Source organism: Lithobates pipiens, unplaced genomic scaffold (genome assembly GCF_037356315.1).
Source record: "Lithobates pipiens isolate NorthernLeopardFrog02 unplaced genomic scaffold, aLitPip1_a1.2 Scaffold_27, whole genome shotgun sequence".
Taxonomy (NCBI): Eukaryota; Metazoa; Chordata; class Amphibia; order Anura; family Ranidae; genus Lithobates; species Lithobates pipiens.
Window position 1 is genome coordinate 159,792,553 of NW_027507788.1, and position 18,855 is coordinate 159,811,407.

Here is an 18,855-nt window from a genome sequence, read left to right on the forward strand (position 1 = left end):
AGAATGGTTTGTGGAGCACAAATGCTCAGAAGTAACAGACAACGAGCAATTACCTGAGGTTAGGGATTGATGATCGCCCATGGGTTGACCATCTTGGAAGACTGAGAACATTTTGTGGTATCTGTATTTCATCCAATCTCTTTTTGGGTGGATGCCCCAAAATCATCTCCAATCTATAGTTGGTACCTCCCGACTCTGCCTCAATATTTGAGGGCTGTACATAATGCTCACTTTATGGGTTTGTCCCAGTCAAACCTCACCTCTAAATATGTGAGGACTGCATGTTTGCTAGAGAGTAGAGATGTGAAAATCTTCCTCGGTTCAGTTCGTGAAGTTTCCTGAATCTTTAACTTTGCAAATGAACCCCATTGAAGGGGGGAAGATGGTTAAATCTTCTTATTCAGTGCTGGCTTTTTATAAGGCTAATAAACTATTGTCAAACAAAAGGCATGGATGGGAAGTTGGGTACTTGAATTGAGGTAAACAAAAGGCATGAATTGGAAGCCAGGTATTTGGATGGGGGCAAACAAAAGGCATGAATGGGAAGTTGGGTACTTGAATTGGAAGCCAGGTATTTGGATGGGGGCAAACAAAAGGCATGAATGGGAAGTTGGGTACTTGAATTGGAAGCCAGGTATTTGGATGGGGGCAAACAAAAGGCATGAATGGGAAGTTGGGTACTTGAATTGGAAGCCAGGTATTTGGATGGGGGCAAACAAAAGGCACGAATGGGAAGTTGGGTACTTGAATTGGAAGCCAGGTATTTGGATGGGGGCAAACAAAAGGCATGAATGGGGGAAATGCAAATAATGCATTCCTTCAAATTATTGGCTCTTGTGACTCAGCTGTCTACTGCATTACAGGCTGTTCCTTATTTCCGATGACCAACCCGTAAAGTTGCTGAACCTCACCCATGTTCACAGCCTATGGTCAGATTGTATAACATTCTCTTAGCCAAGTTGACAATGTATGATAAATAAAATATTTGACCACTAAAGTCTACCTGTTACACATACAGAATGGATGCAGCCAATTGGTGGGTCAGGCCAAAATGTATCCTACAGAATCTAGTGACCTCCTTGTAGCTATTGTTCATTCTTCATGACATTACTGATTCTCAATGTCTTCCTTCATTCCCTCTACATGAAATGACACATGAAATGAAGGGCCCCTACCCCCGGTGGAGCGCCATTAATTGTATATGAGTGGAGTGAAAGTATTCAGTTCATTAATCTCTAAGAGACGACCCGTCCTCACCGAGAGCCATTTAAGTTCTCAGCATGAGACTGGGAACAGGAGGCTCTTTGATCTATATTACATAACTATAATTTCAATTTCTTTCTATACTAAAAAGTTTTACAAACTCCATTTTACCAGAACATTCTAAGTGGAGATGAGGAAGGAAAAAGGAATTTTTGTCTTGGATTTTCTCTGCATCTTTCCTAAAGTTGAACATATGCACAGGCTCCTGTACTGAAATTGCTTACTCTGATTCCACTGCACTGTAAGCTTTTCACAATGTGCATTAGAAGCTACATGATTCTGGATAAAATGAGAAACTTTTTTTTGTGCTTAGAATAAAGATCACGATTCTCAGTGTAACATCATCCTTCACATTATACAAAAACAATTGGGCTAACTTTATTGTTTAGTTTTTTTTTATTTATTAAAGTGAAATTTTTACCAACAAATTGTGTTTAAAAGACCGCTGCGCAAATACAGTGTGACATAAATTATTGCAACCACTACCATTTTATTCTCTAGGGTCTTTGTAGAAAAAAAATAGATCTATAATGTTTCAGGGTTCTAGGTGATTTTCGAGCAAAAAATACAGATTTTTATCTTGTAAGCAAAAAGTGTCAGAAAAAGGCTTATGCCCCGTACACACGATCGGACATTGATCAGACATTCCGACAACCAAATCCATGGATTTTTGTCCAACGGATGTTGGCTCAAACTTATCTTACATACACACGGTCACACAAAGTTGGTCGGAAATTGCGAATGTCAAGAACGCTGTGACGTACAACACATACGACGAGCCGAGAAAATTAAGTTCAATCGCCAGTGCGGCCCTTCTGCTTGATTCCAAGCATGTGTGGAACTTTGTATGTTAGAACTGTGTACACACGATTGGAATTTCCGACAACGGATTTTGTTGTCAGAAAATTTGAGAACCAGATCTCAAATTTTGTGCAACGGAAATTCTGATGGAAAATGTCCGATAGAGCCTACATTTTCGACAAAATTTTAATTTTTTTTGACAGCCCTGAGCAGAGAACAGCTCTGCACTTGTTACATGAATCGTGGAAATGCAAGATTAAAATTTTGAGGGTGGTTGAATCGAAATCACAATTTTTTTAATGATTAATTGTGCAGCTCTAATGTGCATTAGAATCTGTAGCATATCAGACAAAGCCCATTTCATTTCCTGGCTGGAGGGGTTGCCAAACTTTCTAAACAAAGGGCAAGCTCACTGTCCACCATACTTTGAAGGGGCTGGACTTTGGCCAGTAAGAGTAGAAAATGCTCTGACATCAATGGGAGTAAACAATGCCCCATTATGGGTATTAGTGGGAGGAATAGTGCCCCGCAATTGGTGCCAGTGGAAGGGATAGTGCCTTGCCATTAGTGTCAATGGGAGGAAAAGTGTCCCATCATTGGTGTCAGTGGGAGGAACATTTTTCCATCATTAGTGTCAGTGGAAGGAATAGTGCCCCTTCACTGGTGTCATGAAAAAGAAACAGTACCCCTTCATTGGTGTCAGTGGGAAAAATAGTGCCCCATCATTGGTGTCATTGGGAGGAATATTTCCCCATCATTGGTGTTAGGGAAAGGAACAGTGACCTTTCATTGGTGTCAGTGGGAGAAATAGTGCCCCATTGTTGGTGTCAGTGGAAGGAATTATGCCCCACTGTGAGCATTGGATTTCAGTTATTTCAGTCATGGAGGTATAGCATCGCATGTGGGCATTACCTAGGGTGGTCTGCATTCCAAGGCCCCATGCAGATGGGATATATGATTTTATGTACTGTAAGAGCTTGCTGACAGTATTGCATTGCATAGAGAAGCACAGAGACCCAGTGATGATATCACTAGGTCTAAAATAAAGTATGTGATGAAAACGTAAAAAGTTTTATTAAAATTTTAAATAACATGTTGATGGAGGTCCAGGAAAGATAAAAACATAGAGATGAAACTTAAACTCTAAGCTGACCATAGACACTGAAAGTTGGCCAGATGTAGTGGCAGGATTTTCCTGGCCGTTCTCTGCTTTAAACAATGTCATGCGTTAGGTCTCTGGCGTAAGGAGGGGGAAGATCCGTAGAAACATGCAAATACTTTTTATATATGATAAATATAAAGTATATACTATATAACATTAAAAAATAAATGAATAAACACAGCATAACATTAATATTATCGCCACGAAAAATTATACAATGTAACAGTCATGAAGAGCAATAAAATGCAGTAAGGGAACAAAAATTAGAGAATTATATAAATGTTAACAATACAAAAATAATAATTAATAAAATAAATAAAGTTTTATATATTGGTCTAGTTAAATATATTCCAGTTGTAATGTCAGGATCAGGGAAAGTAACTAAAACTTTACAGGCCCACTATTGTGAAAAACTTTACATTCTGGTAACTGTATATGTGTATAATACCTGTGATGATAGTATTCAGGACATTAAATTATTTTTTCTATTTTACATGCTGTAGTTTACATTTTTTCCTCGTTTACATGCAGGCCAAGCTGTCCAGAAAAAGTGACAGTTACAGGGGCTAGGAAAAACCACTGCAGCGGTGCTTACAACGGTCAGCTTTTTTTCATATGGTTTATATCCTTTTTTGCAGTACTAGTAGGCAAAAACTTTTTTTTTTAGTTTTGGAAAGAGTGTAGAGGGATTATAACACCTGTCAGTTCTTATTACTGTCTGTGCCTCTGTGAGATTCACCCTCTCTATTTCTCCTGCTTACTAAGGATGGTCCCGATGTTCAAGTCAGGACGTTCATACACCGACGAGTGTCCCATAATACACTGCGAGATCGTCCATGCCCCACACTATATAATGCTGCTTAGACGGCAGCTGTATGTAGTGTGTTTGAGTGGAGAACTAGAGATAGATTAGGCAGGTTAGTTAGTAGTTGACCTACTGGCCTGTCCTGCATCCAGCGTGATTTATGAATGGGCATTCAGTGCTGATGGAGGGTTTTTGATGTATCAAAGAGTGCACCTGTCTTCAGACTCCGTTGTTAGGCTGACATTTATCAAAATTATTCAGTCCTGGATCAGCAGCTATCAAGCCCCTGATGCTGATGTAACTGATTGAATTTGCTAGGGATCTGGGATCCCTTGAAAACTGCATATGCTTCCTATCCTATTTCTGAATCTTAACTATGCTAGCTTCCAACAATATTTTTGGTTTAGGACACCACCAACACCTAAGGCCCAATTTTTTTGCAACTGTTTAAGAGGGGCATATAATTACATTTTTGTTAACAAATGTTTAACAGTATGGCCTGTTCCTATGCCCAACAAGAGTAACTGTGAGGGGTTACAGTGTTCAGGCACCACCAACACCCAAAGCCCAATTTTTATGCACCTGTTTGACAGGGGAATGTAATTACAATTTTTTCACAAATTTTTCACAGCAGGACTCATTCCTGCACCCAACAAGAGTAATGCCCCATACACCTGGTCGGACATTCCGACCACAAAATCTGTCAGAAAATCTGATCGTTCGGAAAACAAAGTGACATCCATAACATATGATGGGACTACGTAGAGGCCAGTAGCCAATAGCTTTCGTCTCCAATTTTTTTCTGAGCATGCGTGGCACTTTGTGCGTCGGAATTCTCTACACACGATCGGAAAAAGTCAGTTCGGATTTTGTTGTCGGAAAATTATAATCCAGCTCTTAAACTTTTTCCGTTCGAAATTCCGACAGAAAAAGTCTGATAGAGCCCACACACGATCAGATTTCCCGACAACATAATCCGATCTGACTTTTTCCGTCTGAATTTTCAACCGTGTATATGGGCTATTACTGTGAGGGGTTACAGTGTTCAGGCACTGCCAACACCCAAGGCCTACTTCTTTCACAAATTTTTAACAGCAGGGCCCATTCCTGCGCCCCAAAAAGAGTAACTGTGAGGGGTCACAGTGTTCAGGCACCACTTGAGATGGGCAAACAGTTTGGGCCGAGCATAAGTTTGGCCTGAATATCACCCATTCAGGTACTGGCCTAACACCCAAACTTTCTGGACACTTTGTGGGATGTTCGCCCACTGAGCGAGCGCACAGTCAATAGGTTGTTAAGGCTTCCCCCGCTGAGAGCTAAATAATAAAAAAAAAGATTGTACAAGAAAGAATGTAAAATAAAAAAATTGGGGAAAAAAACTGTGTGGCTCTGGTATGGATTTTAACCACATCCCCACTGGTGCATAATAAAATTATGCCAGCAGGAACACTCCCTCCCCCTGCAGCCTATCAGAGTACCCGAGTACCTATCTGCAGCCCATGCCTCGTAGAATTTATGTTGGGGTGTTTTCTTCCCAAAATTGGATAATTTTGTGGGTAATTCCACTGTCCTAGTGCTCCAGGACCCTCAAAAGTGTGATAGGTAGGAATTAAATTAGATTTGTAATTTATGCACCTAGAACGCCTGATGGTGCTCCGTGCATGTTGCTCTTCTCTATGTGGCCAGGTGTTGAAAAAGTCTCACACATGTGGTATCGCCTTACTCAGGAGGAGTAGCAGAATGTATTTTGGGGTTTAATTGGACATATGCATATGCTGTGTGTGAGAAATAACTTGTTATTTTGACAATTTTGTGTAACAAAAAAAAAAAATTTTTTTAATTTCCCCAAGAATTGTTGGAAAAAAATACAACTTAAAGGATCTCACTATGCCTCTTACTAAATACCTTGGACTGTCTACTGTCCAAAAAGGTGTAATTTGGGGGATATTTCTGACATTTCAGGGCCTCAAGAAATGAGATAGGCTATCAGCATATTAGGTGTGATCAAACTTTTATGATTTGCACCATACTTTGTAAATGTTGTGAAAAGTGTAGCGCTTAGACAATTATACTAAAAACTAAATAAAAATTGTAAAAATATATATAACATCCATACATATGACCACACAAATTTCTGTGAAATATATGGTGAATAAATGAAATTAATACAAATGATATGCACCAAAACTTTGTGCTTGTATATATAAACAATGAGAAAAAAAGGAATGAATATAAATATAAAGTCTCTATATATCCAAGGAAATATTCAAATCCCGCATGTAAAGTGACACTTCAGATGCACCATCCGATCCAAAGAAGAGGTAACATGCGAACACCCATGTGATGATACCACCACCTTAGCAGATGCGGGCTTACCAGATATATATGACCCAACAGAATGTATATTTTAAGGGTCCTGCAAGCTTTCTAATATCTGTAAAAACTCGAACTGGCCAGTATTGGAATGCCAAAAACACGAACCAGCAAATGTCTAGAATGCCAGACAATCTTCCAAACAGTCTTCCCAACTACGGTAGATTTTCTCCAAACATATAAAGGCCCGATTCAAAATGATGGTTACATAAAGGAAAAACATAGGACCATATAGTGTAATTCCATTAAAATAAAATGTATTTAAAATAATAGTTTATTTTAAAATAATAGTTTAACAAACTCACATTTCTGTAGTTTAACAAGCGCTTTTCATAAAATAGGCGGCAGTGGAGTCCTCCCGACGCGTTTCATCTTCATAGACAATGTCCGTCTAACTTTCACACAGACTAAATAATATACAGTAATTTGAGTTATTTTTACCAAAGATAGGTAGCATTTTACATTTTGGCCCAAATTTGTGAACAAAAATTATTTCCCAAATATTGTAATAGAAAATATAAAAAGGTTTTTTATTTTCAAAAAATTTTTGCTCTTTTTTTTACTTATATCGTAAAAAAGAAAAAAAAAACTGTGTAATTAAATACCAAAACAAAGAGAGAGCAGCTCCATCTAAGTGCAGCAATATGAAGATTTGTAATCCAAAAATGACAAGTAAAAACTCTGGTGGCTCCCAGTGCTTCCAGAGACTCATATCGGCTCATATGCAGTCTCCTTATCAACACCAGGCCACGTGCCCTCAACATGGGGATGGGGTGCTTTGGGGCAGGAGCACTGTGCCCCCCCACCCCAAAGCACCTTGTTGATGGGGCAAGGGCCTCTTCTCGACAACCCTAGGCTGTGGTTGTCAGGGGGCCTGCGGGTGGGGGGCTTTTTGGAATCTGAGAGCCCCCTTTAACAAGGGGGCCCCCAGATCCCACCCCCCCCATGTGAATGGGTATAGGGTACATTGTACCCCTACCCATTCACCCAAAAAAGTGTCAAAAAGTAAAAACCACAACAGACAGTCCATCCATCTTCAATCATGCCGCCAGACAAATTTACCATTATCATTTCTAGTGAAAGTAAAAGAGAATCCCAGAAAAGTAATAGTGGAGAAATCTTCCAATGGGGAAACTAGTTCTGGTGATCTGGGGGCCCCAATGAATTCCCTTAATTTGCAGGGATTTCCTCTCATTTCCTGTTTGGCTATGGGACAGGAAGTGAAGGTCAAGCTCCACAATGCGATACAGATGGTGAAAAAAATCAGAGAGTGGTTATAACCCTCCATTACTCTATCCAAAATGAAAAAAAGTTTTGTCTCTAGTTCTACTTTATGAAGAGTTTGCTTTTGGCTTCATATTCTTTGTCTCTTATGCCTCATACACACTATCAGACTTTCTGCTGATTTTTTCCTTCAGATTTACCAAAACCATATAATATGAGGTCCAACCTTAGGGGCTTCAATTTGTATGCAATCAGGCAGGCCCTTGCACTACATGGTTTTGGTAAATCCGAAGGGAAAAATCTGCAGAAAATCTGATAGTGTGTATGGGGCTTTACTAAAAATGTATGTAAACCCCAACAGTGAAGTTCCCTTTTTTGTTCCCCTTTGCTCTAAAAAATATACCATTGAAAGAGTTTTATTATCTGTTGCAAAAAAATACCTGTTGGTCCTGCCAGACATCCAGAGCTGCCCCAGGCACTCATCCTGTGTTATCTCAAGAAACCTAATCAACCCTCTGAGTGCCTATTCTGGGGGTACAGATCAATTTCTCTGTTGTTGTAAAGATGAGCAAAGGTGGAAGGTTTCTGTATTTTAACAAAAGATGGCTGGGCAGGGCTGACACCATTTCTCGTAAACTTTAATCTCCTGAAACAATGCAAAGAAAATTAGAATATGAAGGCATTTCTGACAGATTAATAGAGTTATTCTATACTTGCAGGGAACTCCAGACACCCGAATGGGTGGGCTTGTCTTTCAGGGGTTGGGCTTGGCCCCTTAGCTCCAGTGAAGGGAACTCTTAAGGCGTCAGTTTGGGGATGTCCCCTTCCTGTTCCAACATGACTGCGCACCAGTGCACAAAGCAAGGTCCATAAAGACATGGATGAGAGAATTTGGGGCTTTTAAAGTTCTACTTTAGGGGGATAAAATGTGGATATATGGCAGAGATGCATGCGTGTGTTTTAAAAAAAAAAATCTAACATACACTGTAAAGTCAATTTAAAATGACACAACCATCTAGGACAAGTCTGTCCACAGCGTGACAACATAGCAGAGATTTCACATTGGTGGTTGTCTGTTGCAGAATGAATCCTGCAGGAAGCATCAGGAGGAAGCTCTGGACATCGCCCTTGATGACCCGGGCGCTAATGCGGCAGCTACAAAAATCCAAGCTGGGTTCCGCGGACACATGACCAGGAAGAAGATGAAGGGCAGCGACAAAGAACTCAAACACAAAGACGGCAAAGAGGGCAGCAGTGCAGAGGGGTCCATAGAGAGCTAAAACCAGGTCAGTGTCCTAGAACGGTATTAGTCACATAGAGAACAAGCTACGTGTTCCGTACTGCTGCCACAATCCACATAATACCATCCTGATTAGAGGCAGCTCTCTCTGCGCTTTAACCTAAATTGCACTTTGCTGGAATTACAGAGCTCTGTTCTATGAGGCTAAAAAGGAAGTAAAATAACAATGAGCTTTAAATAATGTAAAGCATAGGATTTCAAGGTCATTCTAATTATATATGGGTCACCAAGCCATCATTACATTAGCCCTCATTGTTAGCAGCGGTTTACAATTTCACAGCTCCGTTTGAGATGTTTTTTTCAGTTCCCAGAAGCCTCTGTGACCTAATTCACACCCTGGGGAGTACAAGTCTGCTAGTTCCCGTTTAACGGGGCTGAAGTACTCATACAGTAGTTGTGAACAAGAGACACTTAAGAGAAAGTCTATAAACAGTAACATATAGAGGGACTTAAAGCGTTTGTTAACCCAAAAAAAAAAAAAAAACAGATCCTGTTCCCTTAAAACATGTTTTACAGCACAGTGCTTGTGCTGATTTATTTGGCCCCCTGTATCACCTGAAATACCTGTCTGATCTTGCCTGGCTATACCCTCCTCCCTGTACACTGACCACGATAGATCAGGGCTGCTGAGCACTGACACCTTTGTGAGCGTATGTGCCCCTCTCCTGCTGCTCTCATACTTAACATTAAAAGCTCCCACCCCTTCTGTATTATACCAATAAGTTCCCCTGTGTCTGTGTTCAGTGGCGTCAATAGGATTGGTGTCACCTGGTGCGGAAAACATTGTTTCACCCCCCCCCAACTATTCACCCCCCTCAGTACAGACCCCCCCCACTAAGTACAGACCCCTCCCTCAGTACAGACACCCCCATCAGTGTAGAATCCCCCCACTTAGTGCAGACCCCCCCACATCAGTATAGAATCCCCCCGTATTGCAGACCCCCCATCAGTATAGAATCCCTCTTAGTGTAGACCCCCCCATCAGTATAAAGTCCCCCCTTAATACAGACTCACCCATCAGTATAGACACCCCCTTAGTGCCACCCCCCATTTAGTGCAGACCCCACCATATAGACACCCCCCATTTAGTGCAGACCCCTACAGTATAGACACCCCCATTTAGTGCAGACCCCCGCAGTATAGACACCCCCCATTTAGTGCAGACCCCCGCAGTATAGACAAGACACCCCCTTTAGTGCAGACCCCTGCAGTATAGACAAGACACCCCCCTTAGTGCAGACCCCCGCAGTATAGACAAGACACCCCCCTTAGTGCAGACCCCTGCAGTATAGACACCCCCCATTTAGTGCAGACCCCCGCAGTATAGACAAGACACCCCCTCTCAGTGCAGACCCCCACAGTATAGACACCCCCCTTAGTGCAGACCCCCCCATCAGCATAGGCAAACCTCTTCCCTCCCATAGTGCCCCCCCCCCCACATGTCCATCTACTTATAATAAACTAGTGTACAGTTCAGACCTCAAAACAGCGAGGCCGCGGACATACACACACAGCGGCGTGTGTCCCTTGGGCTCCTCCTCCTCACTTGATGTAAACAGAGAGGAGGAGGAGGCGGCTTCAGTCCGCTCCACTGGGGACACAGGGAGCTGCAGATCAGCAGGGCAGCGGTGGTGTTAGTGGTGCCGCAATCCACGGGTGTCACCCCTCTGGCGGGTGTCACCCGGGTGCGTCTGCCCCCCCCCCTGCCCCCACCTAGCAACGTTACTGTATGTGTTATATAATAAATATGTTTATCTGTATTTATAACACATCGTCTTCCTGGAATCATGTGTATCCTCGGCTCTGTCTCTCCTCTCCACCCCGGGTGACATCAGCGGCAGTGCTCAGCCTCACCTGCTGGAACCGTCAGCCAGGCAGAGGAGAGGAGAGAGGAGGCAACTGATCGCAGGAAGATGCTGTGTTATCAGTACAGATAAGCATATTTATGACATAACTCAGACACAGGGGAAATTATTGTTCCAATACAGAGGGGATGGGAGCTTTTTAGACAAGTGGCTTAACAACCACTTTAAGGTATACATACACCAATTAATGCTTATTTTTTTGTTCAGCCTGCTGCTAAACAGCACGGATAGATGAATGTCCCTTTGCAGCTATTGTATTCTGACAGCCAGCATTAGCGACTGTCAGAATACAGTGGACGTTGCCAAGTAATTGGGGCTGATTGGTCACTGTTCAGCTGAAAATTAACCAACCCGATCCTTTGACATTTGGATTAAAGGATATTGGGCTGCAGGATGCCAACAGGTCCACCCACTAGACACGTGCAATTTGTTTCGGTTCAAATATAAATTCTGACAAATTTGGGGTTATTTCGGGTTTTGGATGTATCCAAATCTCCGAATGAATTTCATTGAAATTTGTTTAATCTCTTTTTGTATATTCATTTTCTAACAAATTCCAAATTTTCGGAATGATTCAAATTCTGTTTGAAGAATAGCTGGTTGTTAAGGAGCGGCCTGGACAAGCGGGCTGCCGCGTCCTTAACAACTGATGACTTATGAGCAGTCAACAGGCATCCCTGCTGACAAATGAATGTAAACCAAAGATTGCTGTCGATGAAAAATGCAGAAAAAAAACAGTTTGAGATCCCCTCCAAAATCCTCTTCGGGTCTGGTATGAAAAAAAGGCATGGGCTCTCCCCCAGTACCCATACCAAACCCTTATTCGAGCATGCAGACCAGGCAAGGGGGGGACAATCAAGCGCCCCCCCTCCCGAACTATAACAGGCCACACGCCCTCAACATGGTGGGGGGGTGCTTTGGAGAAGGTGGTTGTGGGGGGGGCGGGGATTGACTTATCGGTATCTGCAACCCCTCTTTAACAAGGATGTCCCCAGATCTCGCCCCCCCCCCCCCCAATGAGTTCCATAGTACCCCTATTCATTCACCAAAAAAATTTAAAAAGTGAACAAAAACACATTGACAGTTTTTGACAACTCCTTTGTTAAAAAAAACAAGAATAAATGTCCCCAAAAGTAGATCCGGTGTCAATCACGATGCCCACCGTTACCGCCGACTCGAATAAAAAAAAGCCCTGCAACCTCCATCTAAAAGCTCCACCATCTGACAGTTCTTAAATAACTAAGGGGCAGGGGCCACCCGGTGACATCATGGACCAGGGCATGTTGGGTCGATGACATCACAAGGGGTGGGGTACCTGAAGATGTCCTTAGTTCAAGGGTAGAACTCTCTTTTTTTTGGGGGGGGGGGGGGGGGGTCGGCGGTAGCAGCGGGCATTGTGATTGTCTACTTTGGCAAAATTTTTGTTTTTTAATAAAGAACTTGTCAAGAACTGTTGTATTTTTTATTTACATGTCACACTTTTTTGTTGTGTGAGTAGGGATACTATGTACCCCATACATTATTCACATAGGGGGAGCTGGGATTCCAGATTCTGACCAAGTCACCCCCCACACCCCCACAACCACCAGGCCTGAGTTGTGGGGATGAGGCCATTCTCTCCATCAACATCCCCCATGTTGAGGGCATGTGGCCTGGTGTGGTTCAGGAGGGGCAGTGCTCATTTGTTCCCCCCCCCCCTTTCTCCTGGCCTGCTGGGCTGCATGCTCGGATTAGGGTCTGGTATGGATTTTGGGGGGGGGGGCCCTGTGCAATTTTTAAGAAATTTTTTTGGTGTTGGGTTCCCCTTAAAATCCATACCAGATCTGAAGCTATACTGAATAAACAATGCTAAAAATACTGAATTAATTCCGAAAACGAATCCATTGGCGCAATATTGGACCAATTTGTTTTCGGAATTTCGGAATTTGTTTTGTATCTTCGATATTTTCTTTTGTATATTCAGAAATCAAAATAGCTGGTTGTTAAGGAGTAGATGGCTGCTGGCGTCCTTAACATCCATGACTCATCAGTTGTCAGTGGGATTCCTTGCTGACAGCGAATGTAAACAAAACAAATGCCGGTTTAAAAAAATTTAAAAAACAGCATGGGGTCCTCCCCCCAATCCATAACAGGCCCTTCACGTATGGTATGGATTTTAATGGGAACCCTATGCCAAAATGACAAAAAAAATAAAAAAATTGTGTGGGGTCTGCCCCAATATCCAGATCCTTATCCGAGCATGCTGACAGGCCGGAAAAGAGGGTGGGGGCGAATGAGTGCCCCCCCCCCCCGAATCATACCAGGCCACAAGCCCTCAACTTGGAGGGGGGGTTGATTTTGATGGGGACAAAGGCCTTTTCCCCACAACACTGGCCCGGTGGTTGTGGGGGTGTTGGGGTGACTTATCGGAATCTGGGAGCCCCCTTTAACAAGAGGGCCCATGGATCCTGGCCCCCCATGTGAATGAGTATGGGGTACGTAGTGTAAAATATATAATAAGGGCCTGGTATGGATTGGGGGGGCGGGGGCATTTTGGACCCAGCCTATCCACTCTGTAATATAAATAAGGGGGGCTGCCATGTTCTGGAGCTTCGGCCCACTCAAGAAAAATGCTGTGATTGCTGCAGAGGCCAGAGGAGGGATGCTGCACCTTGCAGTCCATCAAAGGCATCTGGAGGTCTACCAGTCTCTGGAGAGCACCAAGCATGGCCTACTAGCTTGTGGATGTATGCCTGGGCAGCCTAATAGAGATAGTTAAAGACGTTCAATTGCTAATGATCACATTGAACTGTATCATCAAGATATTTCAAGTAAAAGCTGTCAACTGAACATAGTCTGAAGTCATTTAAAGGGCTGCACGATGGTTCCTGGCATATGGCAGAACTAGGATCAGTAAAGCACATATGGGGTATGAAGCAAAGCCACTACTACAAAGTTAACTCGGCAGGACAAGTTGGAGGAAGAATAAAATTGCTATGGGCAACCAAGAATTAGTGTGCAAGAAACATTGCTGGCAGTTGTGAAATGTGGTACCTGGTGTAAGTGACGGGTTCTCCGGTAGCAAGAGGGTCGTGATCTGGCTTCCTCCCAGCAGTCGGTTTCCCAAAGCAACCGGGACCGAACGCATGTTATGGAGACCCATAGCCTGGCCACATGCTATAGGAAGAAAGGCAGTAACAAGTGCATACATGAGGTCCGTTCTAAAATCACAGTGGGAAACCCATTCTGTTATTGGGAGTGAGGTGGCATAGATAAGCTGGACTGTTGGAGAGGGCACAGGCTCAGCGATGTCCCTCCTAATTTCAATATACAGACAGATGGTATACACTACACTAGAGAGTGTCAGAGCATCATGGGAAATGTAGTTCCAAAACATCTGGGGTGCCAGTGTTCGCCATCACTGCCCTAAGAGACGCGCTCTCCCGGGGGGTTACCTTGCAGGCATGCTCCCAAGTCCAGCATACAGCGTCCATAGATGCTGAATTCAGGATTCGGCCCCGACCCCCCGGTCGGCCACGTCATTGGATTTGATTGACAGCAGCGGGAGCCAATGGCTGCACTGCTATCAATCTATCCAATCAACAGCCGAGAACCCTCTAGCAGAGAGCTGGCGTGTCCCTGTGGGACAAGTTCGAGGGTTCAGGTAAGTAAAACGGGTGGGGGGGGAGGGGCTGGGGGGCCGGTCACTGACAGTTGCTTTTTCACCTTAATGCATAAAATGCATTAAGGTAAAAAAACACGACCCTGTACAACCCCTTTAAAAGATTTGTTTTTTTACCTTACTGCATTTTATGCATTAAGGCAGAATTCCACCCAAAAGTGAAAGTTCCGCTTTAAGGACTCCTAACTCCCTGACATGCCACATGCCACTTGGCATGTCATTTTTTTTTGGGGGGGGGGGGGGGGGGCAGGTACCTAGTTTTGACAGGTACCCAGCTTAGGCGAATTGAGCGGATGTTCTCTCCTTCTCCCTCCCCGCAATCTTCTTCCTAAAGGTCCCAAAAGATTACCCAGCCATTGTTGAGAAGGTGCAGAGCTACTCGCACAAGCTGTCAAAACCAGGTGCCAACGCTTGTGATGCCAAACCAAGTGGTTGGAGAGAATCCAGTGGTTATGCCATGTGTATAAATGTTCATCTATATGTCATTACCACAGTTGTGTATTCCTGCACCACTATGACAGGACAATTTATGACTGGGCCCCATCAGAAGTACTTTGAAGGCCTTGGGTTAGTTGAGGTCCTTGGTGCCTCTGCATTCCTTCTAACTTTGTTTTTTGTTAAATGTGCCAACCTCAGCTGTTTGGGCACAGACGGAAGATTTGACTTCACTTCCCATTCTCCTCACACAGTTTGGGTTTTGTCAGTCTTCATTTCCATCACAGGTGGCATGCTTTATAAATACAGAGAGCTGCGGTAGGAAGGAAAAGTTGCAAACTGGAATCAGTTTTTTACTTCTTTAAAAACAAGTGGCGTCATTGCATCTGATTGGTTGGAGCTCTGCCATAAACCGCTCTCTTACAAAGCAGTAATTAGGAAAGTCTTGACAGACATATCATATGCTGCAGTGAGCGTGTTTACAGCAAGATGGAAAGGCAGCAGTTTGCGGCATATGCAAAAAAAAATTCCACGTCTGTGCATCTCCTACGTCACTACTGATGAACTGCTGCTAAAACACCAGCTGCTTTATATACAGAGCCGTGCACAATTCAAAGTGTTAATGAGTGTTAGAATTTTGCACATTGACAGAACTTTAATCTTCTTCAGCCTTATATAGTTAAATACAAGTATAGTAAACAAAGGTAAAGATGTTGGCGCTACAAAACAACACATATATGGTGATACAACACATATAAAGTGCATAGTACCCATGTGCATAATCAAATAGCAAACTGATTAAAGTCCATTGTGACAATCCAAATACCATAAAGAAATGCTTCTGATTTGATGTATCTTCAAATAAATGCTTCACCACGAGTGCTCAATAGGTAGATGGAAACTCACCAAAGGAGTTTGACCACTTTTTAGGGTAGGTCAAAATGCGCTTTATTTGGACAGACCAGGTAGATCCTGTATGTAAGTCTCTCCACTTTGGAACTCTCTCAGGCAAACTCTGGGGAAGTGGAATACAGACTCCACCAATGACACAAAGAAGAGCTTTATGGTGTAGTACATTTTTATTAAAGTCTTTCACCATACTGGCATCATCAGGGAGTCCTTCACCGTACTGGCATCATCAGGAAGTCCTTCACCGTACTGGCATCATCAGGAAGTCCTTCACCGTACTGGCGTCATCAGGAAGTCCTTCACCGTACTGGCGTCATCAGGAAGTCCTTCACCGTACTGGCATCATCAGGAAGTCCTTTACCGTACTGGCATCATCAGGAAGTCCTTCACCGTACTGGCATCATCAGGAAGTCCTTTACCGTACTGGCATCATCAGGAAGTCCTTCACCGTACTGGCATCATCAGGAAGTCCTTTACCGTACTGGCATCATTAGGAAGTTCTTCACCATACTGGTGTCATCAGGAAGTCCTTCACCGTACTGGCATCATTAGGAAGTCCTTCCTGATGACGCCACTACATTGAAACATACATTGGAGTGGGGATTCGTCATTTCCGGGTCCCTTATGTGACATCCAACCAGTATATCCAGAACGGGCATGAATCACACACCACGGGGAGCCTGGTATATTTATCTGCACATGCTGTAGACACCTTAGTGCCTGGATTGCCACAGTCACATGTGAGTGCAACCTTTGTAACATTTTTAAACCTATTTTTAATTAAAATGTACTACACCATAAAGCTCTTCTTTGTGTCTTTGGTGGAGTCTGTATTCCACATCCCCAGCCTTTGCCAGAAGGAGTTCCAAAGTGGAGATACACACAACCAGGATCTATCTGGTCTATCCAAATAAAGCGCATTTTTACCTACCCTAAAAAGTGGTCAAATACCTTTGGTGAGTTGCCATCTACCTCATGAGCACTCGTGGTGAAGTATTTATTTGAAGATACATCAAATCAGAAGCATTTTTTTATGCTGTTTGGATTGTCACAATGGACTTTTATCAGTTTGCTATTTTATAATTCACATGGTTTACTATGCACTTTATATGTATTGTATCACCATAGTCCACACTCTCTTAAAGGGGTAGCTACACAATTTCAATTTCACTATTTAGGCACCATCACCAGACATATTGTTTACTATTGTTAAATACAAGTCTTTGTTTAGCTGTGGGCAACATTTATATAATTATTTGATGGTATATGTGATACGAAGCCAGCTGTGTAGCAGAAAATACCCCCTCCCTCCTCCTCCCCCCGATCAAAACTTTATAATTTATCTTCAATGTTTAAAATGGACCAGTCATTAGATACATTTCTTCACATTAAAGGCAGAATTTTAAGTAATGGCCCAGTGTAACATTGCCAGGTATTTATTACCTCTTGCAGGGATCAAAGCTGGACTGAGGTGCCAGATCAGAGATGACACAAATATATAAATTCTGGCACTTATGCAGTTGCTGCTTAATTGTAGTTAGAGGCTGCAGCAGGGGCTGATCTGTGTTCGACATTTGTGAACACAGTCAAGAGCTGCTTAGGCACCAGGACCTATATGATTGTGTCTTCTCTGAGCCAGTATCTTGATCCAGGAAGTAGATTGTGACCCTGGGTGATACCTGAAGAAAAATGGCTTGATCCTTCTGGAGGAAAAAACAGACGAAGACATTGTCAAGGTGACAACCGTGGTCTCTGTTAGAGGTAATAAATACCTGGATGACTTATACTGACAGATTACTAAGTATGCATGTACTTATATGAACCTATATCTGATGCGTGCTTACCAACATATTAGTCCCAGTGCTTAGGACACTGTCATCACCGTCCATGGCCCATAATTGATATGCATACCTTTCAGGCACTCCTGACCAAACCATGACCAAACCATGCCCACTTTTCTGGGGGTCCTGCCTCACGCCAGCCAACTGCCCACACATGACACACCCATCTCCTTCAAATATCACATCAACTTTCCAGATTGTTCCGCCCCTAATAATCCATGAATAATCCTAATAATCGCGATACCCTCAGTTTATCCTTTTTTAAATGTACTGCTCATGAGTGATGTTGATGTTGACAGGGTGCTGCTGTAATTTGGGGACACAGTCTAGAACACAGCATCATTGGGGCAGAGGACTGAGATGCGGGACTGTCCCAGCAAATCCGGGACTGTCCCAGCAAATCCGGGACTGTCCCAGCAAATCCGGCACTGTCCCAGCAAATCCGGCACTGTCCCAGCAAATCCGGGACTGTCCCAGCAAATCAGGTCCAGCTGTCATCTATGCAGATACTAAGTTCACTTTGAGTAGTGAAGTAGGGACAAGAATTACAGCTCAGAGTTTTGATTTTAGCAAGCCATATTTTTGTCCTGAATATCTGTGCAGGAAGGAGAGGTGACAAGTAAATCACAAGTTACACCTTCATCCTCTCGCTTCCCGCTTGCATGTTTGTGAACGCCGTGAGCTAAGTTTGTGTTAGACTCCATTTAAAAAGTTCAGGTAGAACCAATTCCCAGTCCCAGCGGTGAAATCAGCGACAGCGTATTACCGAATGGATAATGTAACCATCGCTTCTAAATTTAGCCGCGTCATAATCTCTCTTTAAATGCCCATGTCGTCAATTAAAACGTCTCCTTTCCTCTGTGGGCTCCAGCGTCCCAGTTTTGTGCAGATTCTAATGAGGTCATTAATTATCAAGGAAATTCTGTGTCTCCCCAGTGGTTGGAAACTCCATTGCCAAAATTAGGTTCTTCCTTAGCAACGCTTTTTTAATTGCTCGTTTCCAAGCAGGTAGCCAGTCTGTGGAGCGTAGTAACGGCATTGAATACCGTGGAGAGTTTATCGGCCCCACAGCACCATTCCTGTACTGGGTGTTTGTCTCAGCGTCGGCACTGCGTTACTTTTGTATAAAGATCAAAGCTGAGCTGTGCCCACGCAAGGCAGAGCAACAGGTCTTACGATTAGGTGGGTTGTAACAAAGCAGGACCTGCAGTAGAAG

The 18,855-nt window shown here is 43.2% G+C and overlaps 1 protein-coding gene across 1 annotated transcript in view; it reads left to right on the top strand.

Annotated features, from left to right (window-relative positions):
* The window catches only part of SPA17 (sperm autoantigenic protein 17), a 125,533-nt gene that overhangs the window by 102,677 nt on the left and 4,001 nt on the right, over positions 1-18,855 (top strand). Inside the window, exon 7 of the mRNA XM_077457774.1 lies at positions 8,711-8,914. Coding sequence (XP_077313900.1) covers positions 8,711-8,908 — 198 coding nt within the window. The 3' untranslated portion in view covers positions 8,909-8,914. The remainder of the gene's footprint in view (positions 1-8,710; positions 8,915-18,855) is intronic.